At 41.2% G+C, this 18,009-nt stretch overlaps 1 protein-coding gene across 1 annotated transcript; it reads left to right on the top strand.

The window, feature by feature from the left end:
- Window positions 1-16,685: 16,685 nt before the first annotated feature.
- Window positions 16,686-17,586, top strand: LOC138889250 (uncharacterized). The gene is made up of 2 exons (XM_070172530.1): window positions 16,686-17,166; window positions 17,210-17,586. The coding sequence occupies exons 1-2, from the start codon at window positions 16,686-16,688 to the stop codon at window positions 17,584-17,586; spliced, it is 858 nt and encodes a 285-aa protein (XP_070028631.1).
- Window positions 17,587-18,009: the final 423 nt, after the last annotated feature.

Raw genomic sequence — 18,009 nt, 5'->3', positions numbered from 1 at the left:
AAACACATGGTACACATCTAAACAATATAACAACATGCTACTTAACAGTCCATATTGGTTCAGATACACCCCAATTCATACAAAACAAAACAAATACGATTAGAATGAGCTCAAACAAATACGAACTAATTGAATCATTTTAATCCTATTGCTGTATTTGAAACAAAGGTATTGTGAAAGTAGGTGAACGATTCATTTCTTTGTTTATTTCAACTCAAACTTCCAATTCAAACGTACATCAATCCATAGCTTCAGAAGTGTGTACCTGGAAACGTTTACAATTGAAGAGAAAGGAAGTCAGCAAAATAGCAGCAGTACAGAGGCAACATCAAAGGCAGCAAATCCAAAAGTACCAAATACCCCAGAAATATATTTAAAGGAGACTCGAAGTGATTTGTGAAACCCAACAGCAACTAAACAAACCAAACAGAATCAACTGGACTTGTATTTGGACCAAAAAACATGGACTAACAGATAGCCAATAGGTTCCAACAAATCGAAATCGGTTGAGCAGATCAATGTCAGCTACTGGGACTTGACACTAAACCAGAACTCATTGAAATAGTGTTTTGTTGCTTTCGCTATCAATTATTTTCAAAGCCTCTCTTCGACGCTATGTGAACTCTATCTACTTCTTCCAACTCAACCCTCACTCACTCTTTCTTCTCTTCTGTTTTTCAGTCTTTTAGCTTGTGTATCTCATGTATCCCTGTGTATCCTATGTATCTCTGTCTATTTCTGTTTTCTTCTTTCTGATTTATCAGAACTCCCCTTTGATTTTCAGAACTCCCTCCCTCTTTAAACTCTCTCCTGTCTCCCCCTAACTAATGGAAACTCTTCTCTCTTTATACTTGACATCAGACCATTTTTAGCCTGTTAAACCATTCAAACTCCTCCCATGTTCTCCTGCTGTTCTTTCCACTCAACAGATTAAAATAAAGCCCCATCCCATGAGATTCTCCTGACAGTCCTATCTTTAAATATGGTTTATTATTTCTAAACTAAATCAGGGTATGGGCAGCCTGAATATGCCCTGACAGCACATGCTGTCAAGTTATTTTTAATCTCTTAAAGGCCTTAATGCACATGCTGTCCACAAGTGCACATGCCATCAATTCAGACTGCAGCTACAAACCAATCCTTAAATTTTCTGATTCAAATGCAACAACTATAAGTAGCTATACTCAATTCTTAATTTGATTCTAACAAAGTTTCAGTAGGAAACAAAACAAACATGAATCAAATTGTTACTATTCAACAGCTGAAACTTAATCGACGACACGTATCGAATCGACTATACTAATTATAACATAGATCAAACAATTGATCAAACAAACACAAATAGGGCATAGACTGTTCTTGACCATTTTGCACGATACAGAGGAAAACCAGGCATTATTGATTCGACGATGTTAATCACATTGAAATATGTATACTACTATACGAATTCAACATAACAGAATAAACAAACGACCAAATAAAAGGTCTTATGGAGATGGGGAAACAAACTGACAACAGAAATCCCAAAAATAGACAAACAAACTAAATAAACATGCTGATAAATTAATCTAAACTAAATAGATAACAAAAGGGAGTAGTGAACAAACTAGAAAATTTTTAAACCGGAGGACCCAAGCCCGAGCTTGATTTGCCCATTTGAGGTCGGACAAATCCTAACCGAGGTGTTCTCGAACGAAAACACTTCGATTAGGATCTACTAGACCCCAAACTTTTGTTTAAATCCAAACAGACTCCACAAATTCTTGTGTCTAGGGTTCGATTATTTTTCCGATTTGGGGTTTTGGGATTTGTGGGTAGATTCGGGCCAAACCAAGCCTGGTTTGGTCACGAGGGAGGTCAGGGGAGTGTCTAGTGTGAATCTGGGGTGGTTTGGTGTAGGTCGAGGTCCGGCTCGAATCTTCAAATGAAGATTCGAGATGGTGGGGGAGGATTCGAGACCCACGGTTAGTGGATCTGTGTTCAGGGGGTTGAGGTGGTCCTAGGGTGTTAAGGTGGGGGTCACCGGCGTCCTTACCGCCGGGTTTCAAACGGAAGGGGGCTAAGGCGGCTAGGGTTCTAAGCCCAGATCAGTCTCTGAAATGAGAGAGACGGAGGAACAGTGAGGAGGGGGGTCTGGCTCGGGGGGTGCGGGGTGAAAGAAGTGAGCTTATATACAGTGTGAATGGTTTGATGTTGGCCGTTAGATCAATCGAGATCAACGGCCTGGATCCAAGGGTTAATCAAACGGTGTCGTATGGTTTAGTATGGGGTCGGGGTTGGTCCGGGTAAATGGGTTGGGTATGGGAGTTATGGGCGAGTGATCTGGACCGTCAATCTAGTGAGATTAACGGTCCAGATTGAAGGCAACCCAACGACGTCGTTTGGTCGGTCGTGTGGCCAGCTCAATTGGACCGGGCAAAAAGGGATTTTGGATTGGGTTGTTTTGGTTTGGGCCTGTTCGTTTAAGTTCAAATTGGCCCAATCCGAAGATCCTTTTCTTCTTTAATTTCCTAATTAAATTGTCAAATAACACTATACAAACATTAAACAACAATTAACACATATATTAACATTTAACTAAAATAACATCACTTAATGACGAAATAAAATAAAAGATGCATTTTGTGATTTTCCTTTTAATAACCGAATTATGGTTCGATTAATTCCCAATAGTAGAATAATATCCTAAACTTACACTCGACACATATTTTTGTATTTTTGTTGGATAAGACTAAATAGACACGTCCAAAACCACAAATAGCTAACAAAAAATGCCACGTGAATTCCAAAAATTGTACAGTGAGACCATTTATTATTATTTTGATTTCTTTTGGAGTGATTGTCGCGTAAACAAAATCACGTGCTCACAGCTGCCCCTCTTTGTTCGAAAACATGAAGAGTTTTCGTGCAAAGATAAAGTGAGCAGATATGAGCGATTTTTGCCTATTGGAATACTCCGTGTGAAGCTCATTTTGAAAGATTTGACCGAATCTTCGCTTCAAAGATTTCCTACATATCCTGGGCTAAACAAGAATCAGGTCAATGTAGTTCGGGACATTTTGGTAGCTGGGACTACCGTGGGATTGCGATGCTTGCTGTTACTGTTGCTGCTGTTGCCGCTACTGCTTACCGAGCCCCTTATTACAACCAAAGGAAATTGAAACTGAACTGAATTTTTATGTCTGTCAACCGCTAGTTACAAGATTCCTATCTATAATTATTTTGCAACTTGATCTTGGGTCTTAGCTGATTCTGCTTGTAGACTTCGATCCGAATCTTGATGCTCGCAAGTTGTAGGTGCTTGTTTATTTCTGTGGTACCGAGTGAAACGGGATTGGCGAAGTCGGGACTTTGATTAAATTTTTGAGTGATCTGCCCTTTGTTTGTTCCAATGTCTCGGAACATCTTCTTTTTTTGTCTTTTTCTTCTTTTCTTCATTCTGGATTAAGACTCATCCCGTAAGTCGTCTCGATCCATGCGCCTCGAGGACAATCCTGCTGAGACAAAGCAAAACAAACGAACGAAATTTTTCTGCCCCAGTTTCACTAGGAAAATTTCGTGAGTTAATTGCCATAATCATTTATAGCACTGATGCGGGGATAAGAAAAAACTAGTCTGCAAAACGCAACTCAGAGGCTGGAGCCCTAATGTTGCCAAAGGTAAAAATGCTCAGTTCAGGGTTGAGGCCCTAATGCTGGCTAAATGGAAAATGCTCAGTTCAGGGTTGGAGCCCTGATGCTGGCTGAAAGAAAAATGCTCAGTTCAGGGTTGGGGCCCTAATGTTGGCTAAATGGAAAATGCTCAGTTCAGGGTTGGAGCCCTGATGCTGGCTAAATGGAAAATGCTCAGTTCAGGGTTGGAGCCCTAATGCTGGCTAACAGAAGAATGCTCAGTTCAGGGTTGGAGCCCTAATGCTGGCTAAACGAAAAATGCCCAGTTCAGGATTGGAGCCCTAATGCTGGCTAACAGGAAAATGCTCAGTTCAGGGTTGGAGCCCTAATGCTGGCTAACAGAAAAATGCTCAGTTCAGGGTTGGAGCCCTAATGCTGGCTAAATGGAAAAATGCTTAGTTCAGGGTTGGAGCCCTAATGCTGGCTAACAGGAAAATGCTCAGTTCAGGGTTGGAGCCCTAATGCTGGCTAACAGAAAAATGCTCAGTTCAGGGTTGGAGCCCTAATGCTGGCTAAATGGAAACTTGCTCAACTTAGGGATCGGAGCCCTAAATTAGGAGGATTGCCAGGTTATGCTGGACGCTGTTCGGGTTATGTCGGAAAGATTCGTCGGGTTATGCCGGAAAAGGGAAAGAGTTCTCGGGTTATGCCGGTAAGTCATCGGGTTATGCCGGAAAGATTCATCGGGTCATGTCGGGAATATTCATCGGGTTATGCCGGAAGATTCGTCGGGTTATGCCGGGGAAGTCATCGGGTTATGCCGGAAAGATTCTTCGGGTTATGCCGGAAAGATTCATCGGGTCATGCTGGGAAGATTCATCGGGTTATGCCGGGAAGATTCATCGGGTTATGCCGGAAGATTCATCGGGTTATGCCGGGAAGATTTATCGGGTTATGCCGGAAGATTCGTCGGGTTATGCCGGGGAAGTCATCGGGTTATGCTGGAAAGATTCTTCGGGTTATGCCGAAAAGATTCATCGGGTTATGCCGGAAAAGGTCCACGGGTTATGCCGGGAAGATTCATCGGGTTATGCCGGGAAAGGTCCACGGGTTATGCCGGGAAGATTCATCGGGTTATGCCGGGAAAAGGTAAGAGTCCTCGGATTATGCCGGGGAAGTCATCGGGTTATGACAGGGAAGTCATCGGGTTATGTCGGAAAGATTCATCGGGTTATGCCGGAAAGATTCTTCTGATCATGCCGGGAAGATTCATCAGGTTATGCTGGGAAGATTTATCGAGTCATGCCGGGAAGATTCATCGGATCATGCCGGGAAGATTCATCGGGTTATGCCAGGAAGATTGATCGGATTATGCCGGAAGATTCATCGGGTTATGCCGGAAGATTCATCGGGTTATGCCGGAAAGGTCCACGGGTTATGCCGGGAAGTCCATCGGGTTATGCCGGAAAAGGTAAGAGTCCTCGGGTTATGCCGGGGATTTGGATAGAAAAGGCTCCTTGGGTTATGCCAAGGAGATCCGCGGTTTATACCGGGATAGTTGAGGAATGAGGTCCTATGTTACCATGATTTGTTTTTCTTTTGGGGATTTTCATTTTTCTTTCTTGTCTTCTTTCTTTTCTTTGGTTTTCCTTTATATTTCTTTTTATTTATCAAAAATGCATGAAAGAATTCCGGGGAAACTTACTTTGGTTGTTTTCCTGCTGCAAAGCTGTTTCAACGCTCGCGCAATTCATTTCTCTTGGGCTACACCTGCTTCTTGCATGGTTGCTTTGGATTGCACCTGTCTCAATTTCCTAAACAAAGAAAGATTGTCAGTTTGAAAATGGTGGTTGATTCGGTGGCCTTGATCGTTCCAATTGCTCGGTCCCGGCCTAATTCCTGTTGAGAAACTCTGCCATGGATTGGATTTACAGGCAAACCCTTTTAAAACTGATCAGACTTGCGTTTCTGGATTTTGTGATGATTTGCCCGTGCAAGGCTTTGGTTCCTTCACCCCATTCTACTTGGGAATTCTTTACGAGGCCAACTTAGTGGGGATTTTTTTTATTGGGGAGACTTTGTGGGGACTTGTACAATGTAGACTTGTTGGGGATTTGCTGGGCAGACTCTTTGGGGAATTTTGCAGGGGGAGACTCTGTGGGGATTCTTACAAAGGGAGACCCTGTGGGGATTTGTACAAAGGGAGACCATGTGTGGATTTTGATCCTCAAACCTAAATTGCAATGGCTAAACCGCGTGGGACTTAACCTGTCCAACTTTATTTTGCCTTCGTAGGCTTTTCTCTTCTTTCGAGCATCTTTACTTTGGAAGCAAATCAACTACCATGGTCAGTCGGGATGGGATTGACGCACCACTGAGGCCGTGTATTTTCTTTTGACTCTTGCCAGGCGGGGCCCTGTGAAACTGGTCCTGCCACCTTTTCTTTGTAATTGTTACGGAATCAGAGTTAGATCGAAAGGGATTCAAAGAAAATTATGCAAAAGGAAAGCATTTGAGTTTAAAGAGAAGCGTCCCTTTCGGGGAGAAAGAAGGACTTATCTGGAGTGCATGTTGGCTTCAAACTGACATGACATGCCTTTTGGACTGGATTTCCGATCCGTATCAAACTCCAGCTTCTCAAGAACCTATTGATCTGTGTTTCTAAACCAGAGAACCTTTCCAAGACTTTCAATGATGAAGTATCCTTTTTCCGGTCCACCACGCCCTTTGCGGGTTTTCGCTAATCGACCTCTCTCATTTTCGATTTCTCTGCTCTCATCACCTCATGGTGCCCGAAGGTTTTCACCGATAAGACTCTCTCACTTTATTCTTCTCAATTTGATTTCTATCAGATTCCAACAATGATGTTTTCCACCATCCTGTCTTTGCCGATTGATCAGAAGGACTTGGACAAGGTTTGGGGTGAAAAGAATTGGGATTGAACTACAACTTTGGAATCTTTTGGGCGGGATCATCGCCGAACCATTATAACTTTTTCCCTAGTTTCAACTTTTGGGGGACTTATCGGATTTTATTTTTGGTGTGACTGAACCCCAGGGAGAGGTTGCCTACGTATCCTTTCAGAATCAAGTCAGACGTAGTTCAGGCCACTTTTGTTTTTTGGTTTTTTCTCCTTTACTTTTTTTTTCACTTCCTTTTCCTTTTCTCATTTTCATTGTATCTTTATATATATATATATATATATATATATATATATATATATATAATTTTTGTTTTTTTCTAATTCTTTCTTCTTCTTCCTTTTTTTTCTTTCTTTTTGTCTCTTTCATTTCGAATTCTCTTTTTCTTTCATTTTATTTTCAATAATACTTTCAGGTTCAAAAAAGGGTAATCAAAGAAGAGTAACCAGCTCAAATGGGTTTGGAAAAGGTTGATAGTGTTTGGGTAGCGAGAATGAAAGCCTTCGTCATCTCAAACTGTGCAAAGACATCGCCGGAGCGATCTGGACATAGTGATGCATCTGCTTTCATAGCGGGGTCGGCGTCATTTCTTTCGACGTCGCCCAGATACAAATGCTCTTCTTGGCAATATTTTCCAATGACGTATGGACCCTTCTTTGTCGATACAATTGCTCGTGACAAACCGCAGTCATTAAGGTTAACATTCCGTATGGGTCTAAACCCATTTACTGTCCTCAAACTCTGCTTTAGTGACAGACATTTCCCAAACCATGAACCAATTTTCTTTAATTGTTCCTATTTTCTCAAAATCTTTATATTTCAAATTTTGACTCATTATTTGAAGTCTGACGGAGTTCTCGGGATCTGGGCATGAAGTCCGCAGGCATGTCATGTTATTTAAAGCTGCATCATCAGAATTGAAGAGAACTAAAAAAAGAAAATATAGTAAATCTCTGAAAAAGAAAGTGAGCGATTAAACATGATTTCATTTCTTGGAATTTTGGGAAGATAATATAAAAAAAAAGGTTGACATTCAGGAAATTAAAAACAGGAAACTAAAGAAAACATCTGAGTTACACCCTAAGGTAGCTCGTGTGCAGAGAAAGTGGCAGGACAGGTCCATTAGGACTTCCGTTTGATCAAGAATGGCATAGCCTTCCAGTTTTGAAGCTTGGCTCTTGGTCCCATGTACGATACCTCAGCGATGCTAGTGCCCTCTCCTGGCTGGGCCATGTGTGTTTCGCATAGCTTTTCCCTCATCGCCTCACATATTCCCTCACTCATCTTCGAGCGGGAACACCTTATCATCTCCCTCTTTACTGTATTTTGGCTTCTGTGGTATGCGTCCAACAACCACTGGCTCGTTCGGCCGAGGTGGTCTGATCGTCCCCATACCATATAGGCCTTCTTGGATACATCAATTTTTCCCTTTTCTTGCTCCGGGGTTGCCTTTGGGCTTCCTTTCTGTATTAGCAATAGCAATTATGGCCTTAAGCGTCGGATCAAATTCCTTGTCTTCACAAATCATCCCAATTATCGGCCCGTTGTTGTGGGCGGGCAGCGGATTATTGGTCACATTTGGGACATCCTCGTCTTTCAACACAATCTTCCCTTGCTCTAACAAATTCTCTACAACTTGTTTCAATGTCCAACAGTTGTTGGTTTCGTGCCCTTCTACCCCTGAATGGTATGCACACCTGACACCCCGCTGATATGATGGTGATCCCGGGTTCTGCCCGTTTGGTGGTATGGGCTGCAACAAATTCATCTGGACAAGCTTAGGGAATAGGGTGGAGTAGGGTTCACCGATTGGTGTATAGTTGGGTCTCCTGGGTGGTTCCCGAGGACGGAAGTTATTCTGGGAAGGTCGAGGATTGTAGTGGTTTTGGTGAGGAGGCTGATTTCTGGGATGTGGAGCTTGTCCCCGATTGGCTGGCTGCGGCCGCTGGACGTAAGGCTGGTTGCTCATGACCATGTAGGGCTAAGGAGCATAGGTCACATTTTGGTGGGGGAAATAATGTTGCGGGGTTCTTTCTGAAGAACAAAGCCTGGGATTATGATATTCTCCTGCCTCTGATGCCGCCATGGATGTCTCTTCCTTTTTCTTCACTCTTGCCATTCCTCCGGTCCCGCTTTGGACGGCTTGGGAGGTTGCCCTTATGGCTGCCTGACTCAAAATTCTACCCGTTTTCAGACCATTCTCCACCATCTCCCCAATCTTAATCGCTTCTGCGAAAGGCTTTCCCATGGCTGACATCATGTTTTGGAAATAGTCGGACTCTTGAGCCTGGAGGAAAGTAGTGACCATTTCTATCTCGTCCATGGGAGGTTTTACCCTTGAACGCTTGCTCGCGCCATTTGATGGCGTATTCTCTGAAACTTTCCGAGGGTTTCTTCTTCAAGTTTGACAAGGCATTTCTGTCCGGTGCAATGTCAATATTATATTGAAACTGCCCTACGAAATCTCTGGCAAGATCATCCCATATATGCCAACGAGATATGTCCTGGTCCATATACCACTCTGAGGCGATTCCTACCAGACTTTCCCCGAAGTATGCCATCAACAATTCTTCTTTGCCTCCGACTCCCCGCAGTTGGTTGCAATACTTTTTGAGATGAGCAATGGGGTCGCCGTGCCCGTCATACTTCTCAAACTTTGGGGTTTTGAAACCCACAGGTAGATGCACGTGAGGGAACATGCATAGATCGGTATAGGAGACGCTCTTCTGTCCGCTCAAACCTTGCATGTTTTTCAAATTTTGCTCAAGGCTCCTCATTCTTTTGGCCATCTCATCTTGTTCAGCAATTTTGGGGTTTTGATCCTGCCCAGGTGCAAACTCGTATTGAGTTTGTTGAGGATGAGTGCTGGTGGTGAACCGAGTTGGTTCCAGTGAGAAGGATGGTGCTTGAAAGGTGAATGAGGAAGAGTCAAAATTGGGCTTGTGTGTAGTGGGTTGTGCCATGATTGGACAGGGCGGTGCGGTGAATATGCTTGTAGCGACATCCGTCGTTGACATCCAAGGACAAGACTTAGAGGGTGATCCTGCGGAGTGGGCTGAAATGGCCAGGTACCCGAATGGGGTAGTTGGATAGCTTATGGGGATATTGGAAGTCCCACTTGTTCTGTAGAACAACTCAGGGAACCCAGGGATTACACTCGGTGGCTCCTTTCCATTATTCCAGTCATCCAACATCTCCATCATGCGGAGCCTCAGGATTCTGTTTTCCTCAGCAGTTGCTGACTCGGAAGTCGGGACGGCCGAGATTGAACTCTCCTCAGAGACAGGAATTGTCGGCAAAGGAATTTCCGAAGACATCGCTATACTTCCCTTCGATCTTGTGAAGTAAGTGTGAATACTCCCTCTTGTCTTAACAACGGGTAACTGAACACTCCCTTTTTACCTCGTGAAGTATGAATGTGAGGCCAGACTTCCACCAAACCTACCACCTTTCTAAAAACCTGGAAAGACTCAACGGCAAACAAACGGTTAGTTCGAAACAAATAACAGATAGGTAATCTCACGTTGGAGCATGATACACCTACACAGTTAAGTGAATTTCTACATGTTTGCAACGAAGACATGCGTCATTCCGGCTTCTCTTTGGGCTTCCCTTTATTTATCATTTTTTATTTTTTTATTTTTATTTTTCCCCTTTTTCTTTTTATTACTGTTTTCAATGTTTGCAGTTAAAAATGTGACCGGATCCGATGAGGATTGCCTACGTATCACGATGCCGCGTGAATCAGATCATTGCGTAGTTCAAAACAATAAAAGATAAACAATACTAAACATTTTTTTTTTCAAGTTTCATATTAAAACAAACCGGGTTTCAAAGGTTTAAAGATGACCTACAAACTCGAAAATCAAACAACCCATATATTCTAATCAAGAGATTTATAAACACAAAAAACAAAAGGCTAGCTCCCTTTCTCTGTTCGACAAATGCAACCAAACGGTTATTTTTGCAAATGTGGTCCCTTCCAAATTTCACATGAATTTTGAGGCCGGGGAGGATTATTTTATGACACTTTACAAACTTGTCCGTTCTTTTACGAAAATAGCCTTTCGACAACTGAAAGATACTCTAAGGCTATTTTGGCAAGAACAGTTTAAGACGCGGCCGAAGTTGGCTTGGCTTATTTTTGACAAAACCCACAGGTATTCACCTGACCGCTGACTCTTTTTTTTTCTTTTTAAATTACAACAATAAAAACCTGATGTTGCAAACACGGCCCTTCAGCGCCTCGGGGACGAAGATTTTAAGGCTGTGTGGGTCAACTGGACCAAAATCCTAAAAATGACCCAAAAGGTGGCTGTTTATGCAAAGTCAGCCTTCCGGCGTCCCTTTCGGGAACATTCGGCTATTTTTGACAAAACAACATCACCCGACTTATTCATGACTCTTTTTTATCGTTTTTCAAATTAGCAAACTCAATATTGAAAACACGACCTTTCAACGTCTCGGGGACGAAGATTTTTAAGGCTGTGTGGGTCAACTGGACCAAATCTTAAAAAATGACCCAAAGGTGGCTGTTTATGCAAAGTCAGCCTTCCGGCGTCCCTTTCGGGAACATTCGGCTATGTCTTGATAAAACGGCATCACCTGACTCATAAATTAAAATTCTGATATTTTGGCTATTTCTGAAAAAGGGGAGGTTGGACCCGATGAGGGTTGCCTACGTATCTCGCACCCTGTGAGAATCAAACCGGCGTAGTTCGGGCTTGATCAAGCGTAGAGTAAAACCTCTTCTGAATACAATCTTTTAAAGAAAAGGCAAAAAATATTTTTTCTGGATTTTTATATTTTATTTTATTATTTTTGAAAAGAGATAAATACTAAAGAAAAAATCTTTTTAATGAAGTATTTGGACTATTAGTCTGAATTTATCAAAGAGATACTACAAAAGAAACAACATTTTTTTTTGAATTTTGAATTTTCCCCCTTTTTTTTACTTTTAAATAAATATATATATATTTTTTTGGATTTTGAAAGTGATTAAAAGGAGTTTTTTTATATGTTTTTAATAAATCAAACTAAAAGACAAACTTTGTTTTCATTTTTTCTTTTTTTTTTCTTTTTTTTTAAGAAATCTCCGGCGAGGTTTTGACACTACTTGGACATTGGTTTTATTTTTTCCAAAAATAAGTAATTATCTCCCTACGCTGCTATATATATATATATATATATATATATTTATTATTTTTTTTAGAAACCGGTCAGCATGCAGAACTGAAGCAAATAAATGCGCAAAACAAACGGGAAGCAGCAGGATGGTCTTTTCATTTCAGGTTGCCTGTCCTAGACGGACCCAACCCCTGTGTTGAGTCCCCTATGTCAAATGAAACATGATGCAAATAAGCGTTCCTACTAGGGATACGGCATGAGGTCATGTTATTTTATGTTCAAATCATGAGTCGGTGTTCTAGACTGTGTACCCGAGCGGACAACTCGAGTCGAGGAGGGGACAACTAACCGGGAACCAAAAGGCCATCCGGCTTCGTAACTTGTCCGGCCTCTTTCTTATTTTAGGTATTGACACTAACAGAATAGGGAGTCTCAACCAGTAAGCACATCCTCGGAGGTGAAGAGAGAAGGGTTCGGCACAGTTTATATACATTTCAGATAATATCAAAGCGGTAAAAGACAACATTTAGCACGTTATGTCAAAATATGTAATAAATATCAGATAATAAAGTCAAATATAACAATTATTCTAAGCTCGAATTCTTGAACCCTGAACCGGAGGTTCTGGGTTCTGAAATCCCCAGCAGAGTCGCCAGAGCTGTCACACCTCCTTTTTGCGCGCCCGCCCCGAAGGGTTAAATGCGCGAGGGGAGTTTTTCTAATTTAAGTGACAATATTCGAAATGGGATTATTTATTTAATTCAGAGTCTCCACTTGGGAAAGGTTTGGTTTTTGGTGTCCCAAGTCACCGGTTTATCTTGAATCCCAAATCGAGGAAAATATTCGACTCTTCCAAATGAAGTCTGCGAACCAGAAATTCTAAGTAAGGAATTCTGTTGACCCGAGGGAAGGTGTTAGGCACCCTCGAATCCCGTGGTTCTAGCACGGTCGCTTAAATTGTTATAATGGCTAAATATCTGATTTTAATACATGTTATAACTGGTGTGCTTTTGTTAAGTTTAAACCGCTTTTATTATTATTTTTAATAGAATTGCAACGTTGTGAAAATGCATCTCGAACCACGTCACAATCAATGCACCCGTAGTTGTCAATACATTTCGACTCCGTTGAGATTTGAATTTGGGTCACATACATGCGCACCCGAATTTAAGAATGTAATTTAAATAAGTCGCGCCTAAAGAGACTAACGCGTTTTTATCTTTGGGGAAGGCAGTGAAATTTACTAAATAGTCCATCCCAAATTCTGAGTATTTATTATGATCAATTATTGAGGGCCCCGCAATTTGCATTTTTATTTGGCGGGGTGCAATTCATTTATTTTTTAAGGATATCCTAAAATGACTACATTTCTATTAAACTTGTCTCTAAAAAAGGGGAAGAAAATCCTAGTTCATTGCATGCTAAAGAAACGTGACATATTAACGGCTAGATCAATAATAGTGTTAATGAAAAGAATATTACAAAGATTGAAATTTTAAGCAAGGCTGAGGTTGACAAGATGATGCATTCGAATAAGATTAATTATCCTAGAGCTAGGCTAACTCCACAAACCAATAATTATCTGGGACTATTTGCAACTAGAATTACCCTTAATTACTGATGCTTATCCGCCAATCTATTAGATCTAAACGCTAGACCTTCTTGCTGAATTCATGTTTGTTAGATCAATGCTCTTAAATTGTTGCATAGATTCATGCTCCCAACAATGTAAACCTACTGATTCTATTAATAGCCGCTTTGTTTAAATGGCGGGCCCATGCCAGTATTAATAACTATTTTTTACGTTGTTGAGACTGTATTGAAGCAAGGAATCCAACAAGGTAGCTGACGTATATCGCTAATCAGTTGATCCTAACTAACACAATATGAACATTCTATGTGAGATGCATATTTCTTAAAGTCAAACTGAACCGGGTTGTAACAAATTTAAATAGTCCAAAGATCTGACAGGGTACATACAGACACCTATTAGATTATGCGTTATACCATCATCATCAGCTGAGTTAAACTAAATTGCTAAACACATGGTACACATATAAACAATATAACAACATGTTACTTAACAGTCCATATTGGTTTAGATACACCCCAATTCATACAAAACAAAACAAATACGATTAGAATGAGCCCAAACAAATACGAACTAATTGAATCATTTTAATACTATTACTGCATTTGAAACAAAGGTATTTTGAAAGTAGGTGAACGATTCATTTCTTTGTTTATTTCAACTCAAACTTCCAATTCAAACGTACATCAATCCATAGCTTCAGAAGTGTGTGTATGGAAACGTTTACAATTGAAGAGAAAGGAAGTCAGCAAAGCAACAGCAGTACAGAGGCAACAACAAAGGCAGCAGTTCCAAAAGTACCAAATACCCCAGAAATATATTTAAAGGAGACTCGAAGTGATTTGTGAAACCCGACAGCAACTAAACAAACCAAACAGAATCAACTGGACTTGTATTTGGACCAAAAAACATGGACTAACAGATAGCCAATAGGTTCCAACAAATCGAAATCGGTTGAGCAGACCAATGTCAGCTACTGGGACTTGACACTAAACCAGAACTCATTGAAATAGTGTTTTGTTGCTTTCGCTATCAATTATTTTCAAAGCCTCTCTTCGACGCTATGTGAACTCTATCTACTTCTTCCAACTCAACCCTCACTCACTCTTTCTTCTCTTCTGTTTTTCAGTCTTTTAGCTTGTGTATCTCATGTATCCCTGTATATCCTATGTATCTCTGTCTATTTCTATTTTCTTCTTTCTGATTTATCAGAACTCCCCTTTGATTTTCAGAACTCCCTCCCTCTTTAAACTCTCTCCTGTCTCCCCCTAACTAATGGAAACTCTTCTCTCTTTATAGCTTGACATCAGACCATTTTCAGCCTGTTAAACCATTCAAACTCCTCCCATGTTCTCCTACTGTTCTTTCCACTCAACAGATTAAAATAAAGCTCCCTCCCATGAGATTCTCCTGACAGTCCTATCTTTAAATATGGTTTATTATTTCTAAACTAAATCAGGGTATGGGCAGCCTGAATATGCCCTGACAGCACATGCTGTCAAGTTATTTTTAATCTCTTAAAGGCCTTAATGCACATGCTGTCCACAAGTGCACATGCCATCAATTCAGACTGCAGCTACAAACTAATCCTTAAATTTTCTGATTCAAATGGAACAACTATAAGTAGCTATACTCAATTCTTAATTTGATTCAAACAAAGTTTCAGCAGGAAACAAAACAAACATGAATCAAATTGTTACCATTCAACAGCTGAAACTTAATCGACGACACGTATCGAATCGACTATACTAATTATAACATAGATCAAACAGTCGATCAAAAAAAACACAAATAGGGCATAGACTGTTCTTGACCATTTTGCACGATACAGGGGAAAACCAGGCATTATTGATTCGACAATGTTAATCACATTGAAATATGTATACTACTATACGAATTCAACATAATAGAATAAAAAAACGACCAAATAAAAGGTCTTATGGAGATGGGGAAACAAACTGACAACAGAAATCCCAAAAATAGACAAACAAACTAAATAAACATGCTGATAAATTAATCTAAACTAAATAGATAACAAAAGGGAGTAGTGAACAAACCAGAAAAGTTTTAAACCGGAGGACCCAAGCCCGAGCTTGATTTGCCCATTTGAGGTCGGACAAATCCTAACCGAGGTGTTCTCGAATGAAAACACTTCGATTAGGATCTACTAGACCCCAAACTTTTGTTTAAATCCAAACAGACTCCACAAATTCTTGTGTTCTAGAGTTCGATTTTTTTCAGATTTGGGGTTTTGGGATTTGTGGGTAGATTCGGGCCAAACCAAGCCTAGTATGGTCACGAGGGAGGTCAGGGGAGTGTCTAGTGTGAATCTGGGGTGGTTTGGTGTAGGTCGAGGTCCGGCTCGAATCTTCAAATGAAGATTCGAGATGGTGGGGGAGGATTCGAGACCCACGGTTAGTGGATCTGTGTTCAGGGGGTTGAGGTGGTCCTAGGGTGTTAAGGTGGGGGTCACCGGCGTCCTTGCCGCCGGGTTTCAAACGGAAGGGGGCTAAGGCGGCTAGGGTTCTAAGCCCAGATCCATCTCTAAAATGAGAGAGACGAAGGAACAGTGAGGAGGGGGGTCTGGCTCGGAGGGTGCGGGGTGAAATAAGTGAGCTTATATACAGAGTGAATGGTTTGATGTTGGCCGTTAGATCAATCGAGATCAACGGCCTGGATCCAAGGGTTAATCAAACGGTGTCGTTTGGTTTAGTATGAGGTCGGGGTTGGTCCGGGTAAATGGGTTGGGCATGGGAGTTATGGGCGAGTGATCTGGACCGTCAATCTAGTGAGATTAACGGTCTAGATTGAAGACAACCCAACGACGTCGTTTGGACGGTCGTGTGGCCAGCTCAATTGGACCGGGCAAAAAGGGATTTTGGATTGGGTTGTTTTGGTTTGGGCCTGTTCGTTTAAGTTCAAACTGGCCCAATCCAAAGATCCTTTTCTTCTTTAATTTCCTAATTAAATTGTCAAATAACACTATACAAACATTAAACAACAATTAACACATATATTAACATTTAATTAAAATAACATCACTTAATGACGAAATAAAATAAAAGATGCATTTTGTGATTTTCCTTTTAATAACCGAATTATGGTTCGATTAATTCCTAATAGTAGAATAATATCCTAAACTTACACTCGACCCATATTTTTGTATTTTTGTTGGATAAGACTAAATATACACGGACAAAACCACAAATAGCTAACAAAAAATGCCACGTGAATTCCAAAAATTGTACAGCGAGACCATTTGTTATTATTTTGATTTCTTTTGGAGTGATTGTCGCGTAAACAAAAATCACGTGCTCACAATCATTACCTCCTGTCATCTTCATAATCCCAAACCGTCAAATATTCCCTCTTCACTTTCACTTGCCTTCTTCTCAAAAATTCTAACTCATCAACTCTCTCAAGAAACCAACGATCATGACAAACCCACAAGACAATCCTGGAACTCCTCCACAGCCCACTCCCTCTGATTCATCTACCTCTCATTCACCTAGCACAACTCCCAAACCTAGGCTGAGAAGGGTAAAGATGCTTGCTCGAAAAATAGTAGCTTCTGAGGTTCTTTCAAAGAAGTTGAAGGAGAAATTAAAGGCAAACCAGGTCCAAGACTCTAAGTCTAACTTTGATTCTGAGTCGTACAAGTCTACTAGTGAGGGGGAAGGAACTGGGTCTTCTGACTCGGAGAAGGCTCAAGAATCCCATTCTAAGGTAATTTCTTTATTGTTTGAGAATTTAGAAACTAGGTTTGTTCTGGTTGGGCCAATCAAGGAAATAGAATTACCTGAAGTAGGTAGGAGTGGTGGTAAAAAGAAATCTACAAAAGAAAAAGAGAGAGATGGTGCATGTGGTGAAGAGAGGGGAAAGGGAAAAAGAGTGGTTGATCACTTACCCACTACTGGTCTGTCTCTGCCTGCTATATGGGAGTGAACAAGAAAATGTAGAAGAGAGTGGCAAGAAGTCAGGGGGAAGTGGTTCTGGTGAAGCTACTGAAGGGTTGGTTAATTTAAGTTCACAGAGAGATGAACCTGGTTCATCAGTTAAAGAGACCCTTGCAGCCCTTTTGAAAAAGGTGGGTGCCAGTTATGATCCAAAGAAAAGGAGAACATCCACACCAAAAGTCCCAAGTGCTCCTAAACCTTCCAAGAAAAGAAAGGCTTCCTCTCCAATACCTACTGACACTTCCTTGCCAAAGGGAAGAGACACAAGAAGCAAGGTGAAACAGAGTGAGGCTGATCTGCAAAGGGCCTTAGCTGAAAGTAAGAAGAAGAAAATGGATAAAGGAAAAGGGATGGTTGCAGAGTCCTCAGAGGCTGTGTAAGTTGAGGAGATGGAACATGCCCATCAGGAGAAATTTCCAACAGTGGAGACTCAGACCCCCAATCCCAAAAAGCCCAAGACCTCTTCTAAGAAGTCTTCTTTTGTGTCTGCAGCTACTGAACCTTCATTAGCCAAGAGGACAAGGTATGCAGTTAAAAGTAAACAAGTTAGAATCTCTGAAGATGAGGAATGGAGTGGTGAAGAAGAAGAATATGAGTCTGATGGTGAATAAGATAAGTTTGCCATGTTTGGCAAAAGAAAAATTTTGAAGGGTAGATTGCTGAAAGACCTGGTGGAAACAAGAATGATGAGACTGGTGGATGCCTTAGCTGCTCAGGGGTAGAAGGACATGGTCCTTCAGATAGATGGAAGACTAACCAGGAATGAGATCATTGATTTCATGGAAAATGCAGAGGTTAAGGAG

Source organism: Nicotiana sylvestris, chromosome 4 (assembly GCF_000393655.2).
Source record: "Nicotiana sylvestris chromosome 4, ASM39365v2, whole genome shotgun sequence".
NCBI lineage: Eukaryota > Viridiplantae > Streptophyta > Magnoliopsida > Solanales > Solanaceae > Nicotiana > Nicotiana sylvestris.
The sequence above is the reverse complement of the archived record's forward strand: the minus strand, read 5'-3'. Positions and strand labels throughout refer to the sequence as shown.